Source organism: Budorcas taxicolor, chromosome 9 (assembly GCF_023091745.1).
Source record: "Budorcas taxicolor isolate Tak-1 chromosome 9, Takin1.1, whole genome shotgun sequence".
NCBI classification, from domain to species: Eukaryota; Metazoa; Chordata; class Mammalia; order Artiodactyla; family Bovidae; genus Budorcas; species Budorcas taxicolor.
This window is the reverse complement of record NC_068918.1, coordinates 67,519,491-67,532,893: the sequence shown is the minus strand read 5'-3', so window position 1 is coordinate 67,532,893 and position 13,403 is coordinate 67,519,491. Positions and strand designations below refer to the sequence as shown.

At 45.3% G+C, this 13,403-nt stretch overlaps 1 protein-coding gene across 1 annotated transcript; it reads right to left on the bottom strand.

Moving 5' to 3' along the window:
- Window positions 1-3,359: 3,359 nt before the first annotated feature.
- Window positions 3,360-9,840, bottom strand: HEBP2 (heme binding protein 2). Its single transcript, XM_052645808.1, has 4 exons — window positions 9,660-9,840; window positions 8,957-9,092; window positions 8,052-8,232; window positions 3,360-3,924 (listed from the first exon to the last, which is right to left on the bottom strand). The coding sequence occupies exons 1-4, from the start codon at window positions 9,759-9,761 to the stop codon at window positions 3,726-3,728; spliced, it is 618 nt and encodes a 205-aa protein (XP_052501768.1). The 5' UTR covers window positions 9,762-9,840; the 3' UTR covers window positions 3,360-3,725.
- Window positions 9,841-13,403: the final 3,563 nt, after the last annotated feature.

Genomic DNA, 13,403 nt, shown 5'->3' with positions numbered 1-13,403 from the left:
AAGATACCTCCCTGGGAGTAGTGTGTCTTTATCTGCAGTGGATCCTGAAGAAAGTAATGGCTGGTGACATCAGCTAATCACACCCCTCATAGTTGGGCAACAGTCCTTCTGGGAAGGTAGATCCAAGTGGTCCACCTCCCTGTGTTTGCCTGCCAGGACTCCAAATCTCAGAAAAGACAGGCCTGTGCTTTGGCCACAATTGCAAATAAGTGCCAGAAGTGATTGATGACAACTTTGCATCAGTAATCTTGCCTCTGAACCAGACTCCTAAAACACGCTCATCAGCAGTGGCCTCACTCTGGTAACCACACCTCCACAACTAAAGCTCAGTCAGTTCCTAAGTGATTCTGCAAGTCTGCTAATCCTAGAACTCTGCGCTTACGGAAACCCTGTACAAGTCAGCGGTTCCCTTTGTCTGGAGAGGCTGTGTCCTGCCAGCCCAGTGCTCCCTGCTCAGCAAGCGGTATGTGCAGCTTTGTCCTGGATACCCAAGGTGGCCTCTTCCTTTGACGTGTCACCTCTGCTCAGAAGGCTCTCCCTGCCCCCAGGCTATCTGAATGGCACCTTCTCACCATTCAGGTCTCATATGTCTCTTCCTTGGGGAGGCCTGATCTGACCTCCCACATGACGGCCACTGCACCCTGCCCAGCCACACTCTATCCCACGGCCCCACTGGTATCTGCACTCTCTCACTCTCTAGAACGTACATTCCATGAGGACAGGGCCCTGCCTGTCCTGCTCACTGCTGTATTCTCAACTGGAAGCTGGACTGAGTAGAAGAGTGGAACACGTGGTTGAATTTGGTGGGTTCACCCCACTGATGGGGGCACATTTCTGCCTGCCACTATAGCCAAACCCCTGGACAGTGTGCAGAGCCTGCGACACAGGAGGGACTCCATAATGACTTACTGAAAGATGAAAAGAAATGATATTTCTGTGAAATATTTAGAAGGAAAAGAAAGATGTCTAGAGGGCTAAGGGATGACTAGAAAAGAATGAATGAATGAACTCAGTTTAAATGAATTTGCAGACTTAGAAGTGTATCTTATGAAAAATTGACATACAAATGTGAATGGGTCTGTGGGAAACACAGTGATGGGGGGTGTTGCCCATCTTAATTCCCTATCGTGCTGCTGCTTGGTCACTAAATCATGTCTGACTCTTTGTGACTCCATGAACTGTGGCCCACCAGCCTCCTCTTTCCATGGGATTTTCCAGGCAAGAATACTCTAGTGGGTTGTCATTTCCTTCTCCAGGGGATCTTCCCAGCCCAGGGACTGAACCTGCATTTCTTACTTCTCCTGCATTGGCAGGCGGGTTCTTTAACACTAGCACCCTAATTCCCTGTCACGATTCCTGAAATATGTCCTCCCAACCTAGAGCTCCAAGGAAACCTCTGGACAACTCTTTCCAGAGAAACTGGATAATCAAGGCAAGGGAGAGATGGAAATTTTTGTCCCAAGTAAGGGTCTAGGGGAACTAGGATTTTATTTTTTGGGGGGGCTGGGGAAGATCAGGCAGAATCAGAGCCTATTGGTGAGCAGAGTGTTTGGAGCATGAGGAAAGGGAGAGCCTGAAGATGGAGGAAGGTCTCATTGATGGAGCATGAATTAGACCAACAGGAAGAGTGGAAGGTTTAGCCTCAGAAAGGAATCTAGACACAAATTTCCTATCCATAAGAGAAGAGAAAGCTCAGCTGAAATACTGAGGGATATTTTATAGTCAGTGCCAGGCACATAATTAAAATAACTGATTCACTGCTGTGAGAAATCCTGTCTGGTCTGGATTAATTTAGGGTTGAAAAATGTTTTCATTTATGATTTACAGAGGAGGAGGGGAAAATGGCATACCTTGGACTTAGAATACAAAATTGCTTTTGTATGGGACATGTTTCAGATTACAACTACATCTTGGCAATCGGAAATATGCTTTTCTCTTCTAAAATGGAGTTTACTACGTAAGAGATGCCTATTTTTTATAGGGTTATACAGCAAATATGTAAATATTTACCTCATACCAGTAGAGGCGAGTACCGTGGACATTTCATCAGTAAGAAGGCTAGAAGGGTTAGACCCACAGTTAGTTTTGGTAAATGAGCTAAGAAAGAAATTTAACTTCTTCTCGGCAAACACAAAAATGCAAAGAATCAAAACCAATTAATGCAAAAAAATACCTTTGGAAAATAATTGCCTAAGATTTTAAAAAGTATATCCATATAGTAATTTTGAAACTGGAAACCTAGCTCATTTTCTATCAAAAACTATAATCTAAAAGGCCTCTCTGAGGTCATGGTCATGTTGACATGCAGGAAGAACCCGTCCACACAGTCTGAGCTTGCTGATGGCCTGAGAAAACTGCACTCTTAAACATGGACTGCCAGTAGGCCCAGTGGTTAACAGCCTGGACCCAGGAGTCCCATTGCCTGGGCTGGAATCGGCCTCTGCCCTTATGACACCGTCTGGGGCAAGTTACCTAACATCTCTATGCCTTTATGTCCTCATCTGTGAAATGGAGATGACACGAGGTGACACACAGGGTTGTTCTGAGGGTTGACTGGGAATTCAAGTGAAATGCTTAGAAGACTATACCTAGAAGGCGATCCGTAAATAGCTATGGAAACTATTCACTGTAGGTACGTTGGTCTAGTGTATGCAGGTTAGGGAGGTTAATTCTAAGAGGTACTGTATAGTGTTGGGGCTGAAGGGACCTTGAGCATCATCTAGCCCCATTCTTTCATCCACTGGATACCCAAATCTTCCATACAAGTGATCACATGATCCCTGCTTGAACACACACAAAGATGGGAACAGGAAGCAATGTCATTCAGTGGATGTTACTGAGCCCCAACCTGCTTTTCTCCATCACACCTACAACCATCATCCCCTAGGAGCCCACAGTAAAGCTTCCCATGACAGGCTTCCAGGTGTTTGAATGTGACACCTTCTCCAGAACAAGCACATTCCAATACAATTAGGTCCAATTTTCAAACTTCCTCATTTTGCAACAACCCACTCTTTGAATACTGAATCATTTTTATGTGACCTCCAGAAATACCACATAAAATACTTTAAAAACTCAAGTGAATTTAAAAATTCTATGTCTGTATACATTTGTTTGGAAAAAGCATGTCTTTCTTGAGTATCAAAATTAAGTCAGAAGTCCCTAACTTCACAAATATATTTTTATCACAAAATATTAGCAAGACTTCTGAGTACTGTGAGTTTTTCTTGTGTGGTGGGGGCAGTGGGCAAATAGGAGAGCAGGCTCAACAGAGAAAGTAACAGTGGCAGCTGCAGAATATGATTTGATTTTTGTTTCCAACTGAACTTCACTTCTCCAGGCTTGACAGCCTTGTAGTTCCACACAGGATAAATGTTACCATTTTTATTGATAATATCAGGAGTGGGTAATGACGCAAATCCAAGTAGAAATAAGGCAACATGATTGTGATACAGCAATGAAGAGAGAACATTCCATTTCCCTGGAGCCTCACAGAAATAAAGCCAGATTTACATGTTTATAGAATCCTGTCCCCTATTATCTGTGTATCTAAGGCATCAAGCATTAAAAAGGCACACTGGAAATAAGCTCAGTTCATAGTAGTACTCTCAGGTAGAGATACTAGATACATTTTGCTTGTAGGTAATGATGAGGTCTATGTTCAACAAGGGCTTCCCTGTTAAACAAAAGCTTTGCCCCAGCCAGTAGACCTTTCTCTCCTTTTCTCATTCCCTTTCTTTGGAGGGTTCATTTTTCTGGATCAACCATACTTCATTATTTCTATCAAGCAATTTGAAAGGGCTATTGTAGCCTGCGGTGTAGTAAACCTTTTCGTCGAAAACTTTTCCTTCTTCCCTCAAAATGCTTGCTAATGTCAAGAGCTGTTCTTGATTCTTTTGGCCACTAGAGAATCCACCGAAAGACCTACAAGGGAGAAAGTAAATAACCATCAGTGATTTTAATACTGATGTGAATGTTAGTTTAGGAAAAAAAAGCAGAGGCTGATACAAGGAAATCTGGATGAAGCGCAGTTTCAGAGTTCCTCCCTCTAGGCACCTGAACTGACCTGTTCCCTTTCTCTGGTTCCCAGGCTCAGTGTGACCTCACACACCCTGAGGGGACCCAGGAGGAGGCACAGGGTCTCATCTGTTGGGCAGATTTGGACTTTTCACCATCTTGTGCTCTAATGCTGTGCTTCTCAGACTCGGATGTGCATGCAAGTCAGCTGGGAAAATGCTGGTTCAGGGTGTCTGGGGTGGGGCTTGAGTGCCTGCATTTCTCATAAACTCCTGATAATGCTGATGCTCCAGGTCAGACCACAGTGAAATCCCCTCAGTAGGCTTCCTTTCAGACTTTCTGCTGCTGCTGCTAAGTCGCTTCAGTCATGTCCGACTCTGTGCGACCCCATAGACGGCAGTCCACCAGGCTCCCCCGTCCCTGGGATTCTCCAGGCAAGAACCCTGGAGTGGGTTGCCATTTCCTTCTCCAATGCATGAAAGTGAAAAGTGAAAAGTGAAAGTGAAGTCCCTCAGTCGTGTCCGACTCTTAGCGACCCCATGGACTGCAGCCCACCAGGCTCCTCCGTCGATGGGATTTTCCAGGCAAGAGGACTGGAGTGGGGTGCCATCGCCTTCTCTCTCTATTTTCTGTCAAACACTACCTCTTTTTCTCCTTGGAAAAGGGTAGGTGCTGTATGACAGATGAACATAATATAGTTTTGATCCTATGAACTTTCAGTCTAATGGAAGAGATGGACATTTTGGCGACTCTCTTCATACAGTCTGAGTAGAGTTTTATCAGAGACAGAATCAAAGTGCTTGGGAACACTGTGGATATGATCAGATCAAGGGTAAAGGTGTATCTCTGAGCTGGGTCTAGAATGGAGGATGGTTTTCCTGGGCAGAGAAAGGGGAAGGATAAGAGAACAAAAGTCCAAAAAACACAAAGCATTTTCATAGGCATAAATTGAAGTCAGAAAGGTGAGTCAGACATGGAAATAAGAACTTTGTGTATCATCCTAAAGCCTTTTTAGATTATTCCAAAGGATATTGAACAGCAAAATAACTTGATTAGATCTGAGTAAGAATATAGGCTGAGAGATGGAAACTAGATTGCAGAGAAGGGACCAGTGAGGAGGCTGCTAAGAGGATGGGGATGAAAAGACAGTCAAAAGATTCTAATAAAAAGTGGGAAATTAAAAGTTTAAGTATAGATTTTAAAGTATACAAACAAAAACACCCTGAGATTACATCATGACAGCACACTGACTTAGCTGAGTTGCTGACATGTAAACACAATGAATCTGAAGTTTGAGAATAGGAAAACAAAAACATTTCTAATTCTTCTTTAGCACAAAGTTTATTATCAATATGCCAATGGAAAAGCATTCCTACCATTCTTCAGATAAGATGTAAGTTTCAAGAGTACAAACCAGGCCTGTCTTAGTCAACAATGTCTACCAGGCACCTAGTCATTCCTGGCATGTAGTACCTTTTAAATCCTAACTGAATAAGTATAGCAATCTATGCACATGTATATAAAATAAAATGTTGAAGACAATTGACAAAACTCTCCTTAATCTTCATCATGTTGACTGATAATAATAATTCTGAACCCTGTGTTAGGAAACATTCTGACTGCCAAATTTATTATTTATTTCCTTAAGGAATAGTCAACTCTTAGTATAATATGTTCTGCCTAAAGGCAATCTGTTTCAGATCTCACTTCTTTCTTGAAATCAAATCTTGAACCTCCTACTTAGAGATCATCTTTTGTCCTCTGAATACATGTTGTTCTACAGTGATCTATCCATGGCTTTATTCAGGACACAGACAAATATTGAGCCTCCCCCAAACACCTGCCTCACCAGGAGTGATCGGATTCGGGCAGAGAAACATGTTGCTGTATTCTTGATGATGTTACAATCTATAAATAGATCATTAGATTTTACAATCATAGGGCAGAGCGGCTGGCTGACTGCAGACACTGAGGAAGGCCTCATGGACATGCTGCCCATTGATCTAGGTCCTAAAGGATGAAAGCAGGCTATCCAAGCAGAGAAGAGGGAGGGAGCTAGAGTTGGTAGTGAGATCCTGCTTGTGTTCTGAGTATTTTATGTGAATTAACTCATCGGATCTTCATGGCAACTCTGTGAGGTAGGTAGGTACTCTGACTATACACGTTTCATAGATGAGGAGATTTTGGCAAGGAAAATCTCAGCAACTTGTCTAAAATCAAAGGTAAAGAGATGTGGAGGAACTTGGCCGGCTCAGTGAAGGGCAGGAGGAGAGAGGAACACAGATGTCAGGGAGACAGGTTGGGCCACATTATGAAGGCGATGCGTACAGTGTGAACTGTCTGAATGTCACGCTGAAGCAAGAGGAAACCAACAGATTTTTAAGCGCTGTAACAGGTTGGGGTTTTGTTGCTGTTGTAAGAAAGATCGGAGTTCCAGAGTGGAGGGCAGGAGAGAGGAGGAGACTGGTGGGCAGAGAATAGTTGGGAGGCTCTTGAAGGGAAACCTGAGATTGAAAAACGTCGGAGTATCTGGTGAGCGTCAGGCATGCGCCAAGCACTAGGGTAACACAGAGGACTCAGCTGAGGCCCCTGTGAGGTGAGGGCCTGAGGGAGTGGCAGGAGGGTGAAGGGAACGGAATCACGACTGTTTCTTTGGCAAATGGGCTGGATTTGGAGACTGATTATCAGGGTGGAGCATGCTGATGGCCACAGTGGTCCTTGCTGGGGAGGCTGTCAGACCAGTGAGATGCTTTACTGACACAGGCACTGGAAGGTCAGAGAAGGCTTGGGGGAAAGCTGGGTTTCAGAGCTGTTGAGCTTGATCTTCCACCCCGACACGGAGATGCCCAGCTAGTAGGAAAATCAGGGCTGGAGACACTAAATTTGAGTCACGGGCCACAGATAGTTGAAGCAGTGTGAACAGACCGCCCAGAGCACGTCTACTATGACGTGAGGGTCAGTAAGGACCATCAACAGTGGCCCCTGGGTGGGGAGTGGATGAGGTGCCGCCGGAGGGAGAGAACCAGGAGGAGAGGAAAGACAAGGGGGTGACATTCCGAGTTACAGGATGGACAAGGATCATGGGGCCAGACAGATCAGCACAAGGATGCTGCAGGAGACACGTGGGAAGGCACTGCCCTCGAGTGACAAGTTCAAGTGTGCTGCGGAGGCTGACGGGAGCCCAAGGAGCAGGTGAGGCTGTACCAGACTGTGCTGGGCCGACGGGTACATGGGACTTGAGGAAACAGAGGCAGAGAGACAGTCTTTTAACAAGGGAGGGTAAAAGTAAAAGTGTTAGTCGCTCAGTCCTTTCTATTTTTTGACCCATGGATGGTAGTCCACAGGCTCCTCTGTCCATGGAATTCTCCAGGCAAGAATACTAGAGTGGGTAGCCATGTCCTCCTCCAGGAGATCTTCCCAACCCAGGGATGGAACCCGGGTCTCCTGAATTGCAGGCAGATTCTTCACTGTCTGAGTCACCAGGGGATATGAGGCTGAGAAAGGGAATAACAAAGGGACTCTAATACAAGACTATTATGAACTTTGTGGGGCTCTTTAAAAATACCAACAGAGAGAACTTAATACAAGGAATGAGTGGAAAGGTATTGAAGGTCTGAAAAACTGAAAAGGAACTGGTAAACCAATAGAGGCAGTAATGTAGGAAGCAGCTACCATTCTTTAGGCTGGAGGAGGGTTACCATGCACTGTTTTAAAGCATTTTTCTCCAGATTTAATTTGATGGCAGGTAAAGGCAGTCTAATGCATTTGAGGGGTGGGGTGGAAGTGTAATTTGTGTTGCTTCTTATATGTGGGAGGGATGCATGAGACGTCTCTTCAAATGAATTCATCTTTTCATGTCACAGACCGTTAGTAACATATGAAACAAGTCACTAGAAAAACACCACAAAATGCATTAGGCCTGTTTTCATGGAAGGGTGAAAAGCACAGGAGCTAAACTACACAGGTGCTAAACTATGAGAGCCCACAAGTAAAACCAGCAGCCAGCAGTGTTATGAATGATATCTACCACTTACCGTACAAACACCGTCATCTCGGCTCTGTCTTCAATGAAGACATCGGACTCTGCAGGCCTGGGCGGATCAGACTGCTGTTCAGAGGGGATATACAGGGAAATGGTAATGGTAGACTCGCTAAAAGGACTTGAGCCGGGCTCCACGTAGCTCATCACCGGAGCTGTCATCTTTATTTTCATCTCTGTGCCGCAAAAATATATATTTAGATGCAAAGGAGACCATGAAAGCAGATGTAGTGCATTTATGACTACATTTTAAAATGTAATACTTTTTGACCTGAGTTTCTTGACATAAATATTTACCTTTAAGATAATTTTCATCTTAAAAAAAAAAACTGCAAAATTACAATTAGCGACTGTGCACATTAAACACGTTCTGTACTATTAACATTATAATTGTTTTTGTACTATCAATATTTTTCATTAGTCCATAGTTTTAGGGATAGAAGGGAAAATTAGAAATCACATGGTCTAGTTCAGTCTTTACTTATACAATTCAGGTCTCAGTGGCTAAGTGACCTGCTAAATCTAAACAGCATCGGTGCCAAACCAAAAGACAGATCTTGAGACTCTGGATCTTGTGTTTGTGGACCCTTCCTGCCTCCTAAAATCTCTTGTTTTACCAGTCACCAAATTATCTCAAAGCATTAGCCATGAAAAGGCCTTAAGGCTAGGTACACAGAGGCCCAGTTCATTCAGCAGAGTCACAGAAAGGAGAACAGAGGCCCAGGAGTACCCTCCTCAAGACAGGAAGGATCCTGAGCATAGGCCTCCCTCCTGTTCTGACACTGTCTTTGATCATGTGGTTATGTTGCTATTCTAAAAATATATTTATTTAATAAGTGAAAACCTAATAAGCCAGGCCACTCAACCACAATACAGTCATCAAAGGTAAACCTCCTTCACCTTTCTCGTTTTTGCCTTGAATGTAGCTGTTCAGCCTTGTAAAGCCAGTCTGCATGGCTGAATCCCAGTCCATAGACTCAACCGCAGTGCTGACCCACTTGGCAGGCCCGTAGTGTCGGATCTCATAACTTCCGGGCTAAGATGGAACAGGGAAAACTTGGAGGAGACAATTCTAAGGCAGAACATGAGACGCAACAGTACAGATACCTTGATCTCCGGTCCACTGGGACGGCCTGTCCCGGGGAGCCGCGCTGCCCTTGGGTCCGGCCCGAGGTTCTGACTTCTCAGCGCCGACAGGGCCCCTCCCCCGCTGCTCCCATATTTAGATTAGAGACGCTGGCGGCCTCTCAATTCAGGTTAAAAGCAAGCAACTGTTCCGCCCCTTTGCCCGGAGGGTCCCATCAAGAGTTTGGGGAAATGATCAATATTTTTTTTTTTTAGCCGCAAAGAAACAAAATTGAGACGTGGCATCTAGAGTAACGACGGCTCCCGATCCCCTTTTCCTATTTGTGCAGGAATGGGGTTAGGACTCAGACCAATTTTTAAAATGTATTTTTTAGTTAAACCTATGAGACACGACTGAGCGACTGAACTAACTAACTAACTATGAGACCCTCCGGCCTCATTGCAGATCAGCTCGGGGACACCCCCGCGCTCCCCACCCCCACGGCCCGCACCCTCCCAGCCTGCAGGCGGCGCCTACCTGGGGGCCAGCATCCTCCGGGACCTCCCAGCCCGGCGTCTCCACCGCGGGGGCCTCCGAGCCCTCCGCTGCCCCGGGATCGGGCTCCAGCACCTCGGCCATGGGCGGCGCCGATGCTCCGGGGAAAGAGCCCGGCGAGCTGCGCCAAGAAGGGAGCCGCACCCGGGCCGCTCGGGACCGCCCCGCCTGCGTGTCCCCGAGTCCCCGCCCCGCAGACGCCTGGTCACCCCCGCGCACTGCGGGAGCCCCGAGTCCGCGGAACACTGCGGGGTCCCGACCGGGAGGGGACGCAGCGACCCCGATCCCGACCCGGGCCAGCTCCGGCCGGCCGCTTCTCCTGCGGGTCCCCCGGGAGACAGGATGGCAGGGTGGCTTGGCCGGGCTTTCCTTGGGAGTCTCCTCCGCCCTCGCCCTTGTATCTTAGTTAACAGGCACGCAGAGGCGTCCACCATGGGAGCCGGGGGCGGAGGAGGGCAGAGCAGCTGGCCCGTGGGGTTTCTGGTGTAACCGGCCCGGAAACCTCTCCCGCGGCCCCACCCGCGCGGGGAGCAGGTTCTGCTGACGGGTCTACTCCTGCGGAGGGACGTGAGCACGGCTCGCCGTCGTGTGTGCCCCAGTGGAAGGCGGGGGGGCTGGGTGAGGCGATGCTCCTCCCGACTCTGACCTTGGCCGCCGCTGTCCGCACCCCTGTGGGCCCAATGAGGGACAGAGGCAAGCGGGCCGGCCCACTCACATCTAGACGGGAGCTTAGGGTCCAAACGGCAGGCAGGGGCCCAGGGGCAGGAAGTGAGTGAGGCCACAGTCACACCCGGAGAAAATCTTGAACTGTCCTGGTTTCTTATCCTCTCCCCACCAAATGGCCCCCAAACCCTTAAGTCACCCCATCAGACGTAACAGGCTGCGAAAGTGTGGTGGGAAACAGAAGGAGGGGGCAGTGGCTAGGCCCTAGTGATTTTAGAAGTTTTTGGTTAGATTTAGTCTTTTTTTTCCTAAGAGAATTATTGAGAAAAAATTCACTTACCATATAATTCACCCACTTAAGACATAACAGTGAATGGTATTTAGTGTGTATTCACAGTTGTAGAACCGTCACCACAGTGAATTTTAGAACATTGTCTTCATCTTCCACCCCCAAAAGAAACCCCACTGAAACCCCATTAGTCATCATTCTTAAATCTCCACCACCCAGTCCTAGGCAACCACTCATCTGCTCTTTGTTTCTGTTCTGGACCTTTCCTATAAATGGGATCATACAGGGTCTTAATACATCTGGCTGCTATAACAAAATATCACAGGCTAGGTAACTTCTAAACAGCAGAAATGTGTTTCTCACAGTTCTGGATGCCGGAGTCCAAGTCCAGCAAGGTCAGATGACAGTTCTCTTCCTCGTGGCAGACTGCTTATTGTACCCTCACATGGCGGAAGGAATTTTTTTCTGGTCTCTTTTATAAAGGATCTAATCCCACTCATGTGGGGGTCTTTCTTCATGACCTCAAAGCCCAAAGCCCGCACCTCTTAACCCATCATATTGGGCACCAGGGTTTCAACATAAATATGTTTAGGAGGACACGGACATAGCATATAGGATGTGGACCTTTCTGACTAGCTGCTTTCACGTAACAAAATATTTTCAAGGTTCATCCACATTGTAGCATGTATCAGTACTTCAGTCCTTTTAATGGCTGAAAAATATTCAGTTCGATAAGCGTTTTGTTTACTCATTCATCAGTTGATGATCATTTGAATTGCTTCAAACTTTTGGCTTGAGTAGTAATACTGTTGTGCACATTTGTATACATGTTTCTGTTGGGCATGCTTTCATTTCTCTTGGGTAAAAGCTAGGAATGGAATTGCTGGGTCAAATGGTAACTCTATATTTACTTTTTTGAGGAACTGGCAGACGGTGTTTTAAAGTGACTGTACTACAGAATTCCCTGGCGGTTCATTGGTTAGAACTCCACACTTCCACACTGGTGTGGGGTATGAGCTTTCTGTTTATACATATCCTTACCCAACACTTGTTATTATCTGACTTTCTTTATTATAGCCATTCTAGTACTCTTGCCTGGAAAATCCCATGGATGGAGGAGCCTGGTAGGCTGCAGTCCATGGGGCTGCGAAGAGTCGGGCATGACTGAGCGACTCCACTTTCACTTTTCACTTTCATGCACTGGAGAAGGAAATGGCAACCCACTCCAGTGTTCTTGCCTGGAGAATCCCAGGGACAGAGGAGCCTAGTGGGCTGCCATCTATGGGGTCGCACAGAGTTGGACACAACTGAAGCGACTTAGCAGCAGCAGCAGCAGCAGCGGGTCTGTCTTCAAAATTTTTTGTTTTGATATATAGTTCACATAACATAGAAGTCACCATTTTATTTATTTATCTTTTTAATTTTTTTATTTTAATTGGAGGCTAATTACTTTACAATATTGTAGTTGTTTTTGCCATACATTGACATGAATCAGCCATGGGTGTAAAAGTCACCATTTTAACAAATACAGTTCATTGTTTTTCAGTATATTCATTGTATTATACAAGCATCAGCACTAATTCTAGAGCATTCCATTACTCCAGAAGAAAGCATTATACAATTTAGCAGTTACTCCTAATCTCCTCTGGTGGCCCAGACTGTTAAAGAATCCACCTGCCAATGCAAGAGACATAAGAGACTTGGGTATGATTCCTGAATTGGGAAGATCCCCTAGAGGAGGGCATGGTAACCTGCTCCAGTATTTTTGCCTGGAGAATCCCATGCACAGAGGAGCTTGGCAAGCTACAGTCCATGGGGTTGCTAAGAGTAGGACGTGACTGAAGCAGCTGCGCACGCAGCACACCCAGCCTCCCGGTCCCTGGCAATCAGTCATCTCTTTTCTGTCTCAATAGTGTCTAGAGCACATTGTTAGTCACTCCGTCATGTCTGACTCTTTACTTTCTGCCTGCATGGATTTGCCAATTCTGGACATTTCATATAAATGGAATTATATATAATATGTGATCTTTGGTGACTGGCTTCTTTCACTTAGCGTTATGCTGCCAAGAGTCACCCATGTTGTAGCGTCTGTCAGTACTCCATTCCTTTCTGTTGCTGGATAATATCATGTTCTGTGGGCCTAGTGCTTTTAAAGCAATTGATGTCTTTTTGTTTCCTTCCCCTTTCCTGCTCAAACTGGTATGCAGTGGTCTGAGGATATATGACGCTTTCTAGGGTTCATAGCAAATCTATTATTATTGCTGAGATGTGTTTGAATTGTTTAGTGAAGGCTAAATAATGAATTTTGACTTATTTTTAAATAGCCTGTTTATTTTAACTCATGTAACAGATGTGATCCATTGCATAGGTAAATTTGCAAAGTTGAGAATACAATTTTACTTTACAGAAATTTTTTTTAAGAGGAAAAGAAAGTAATTTACAGTGTTCCTTAAGAAGTTTGTTGTTCTTTTTCACCTGCAGCAAACCTTACAGTTATCAATGCTTTTTGAGGGGAAGAGTATTTTATTTGTATAAAAACTGAGGCTACATTTGGAGACATTCATTTTATAGGGTATGAAATATACAGTTAATTAAGATAACAGGTGACTAAGTTGAATTATCTATATTTACAAGTTGATAATTAGTCATGTAAAAGAACAGAAGGAAGGAAAGAAAGGGATTTATTTTAACTAATTTCAGTTAGAATGAACAATGAAATTCAGAAGACTCAAGTTTTATACTAACATGTCAAATTATCTAGCTAGTTTTCGTGC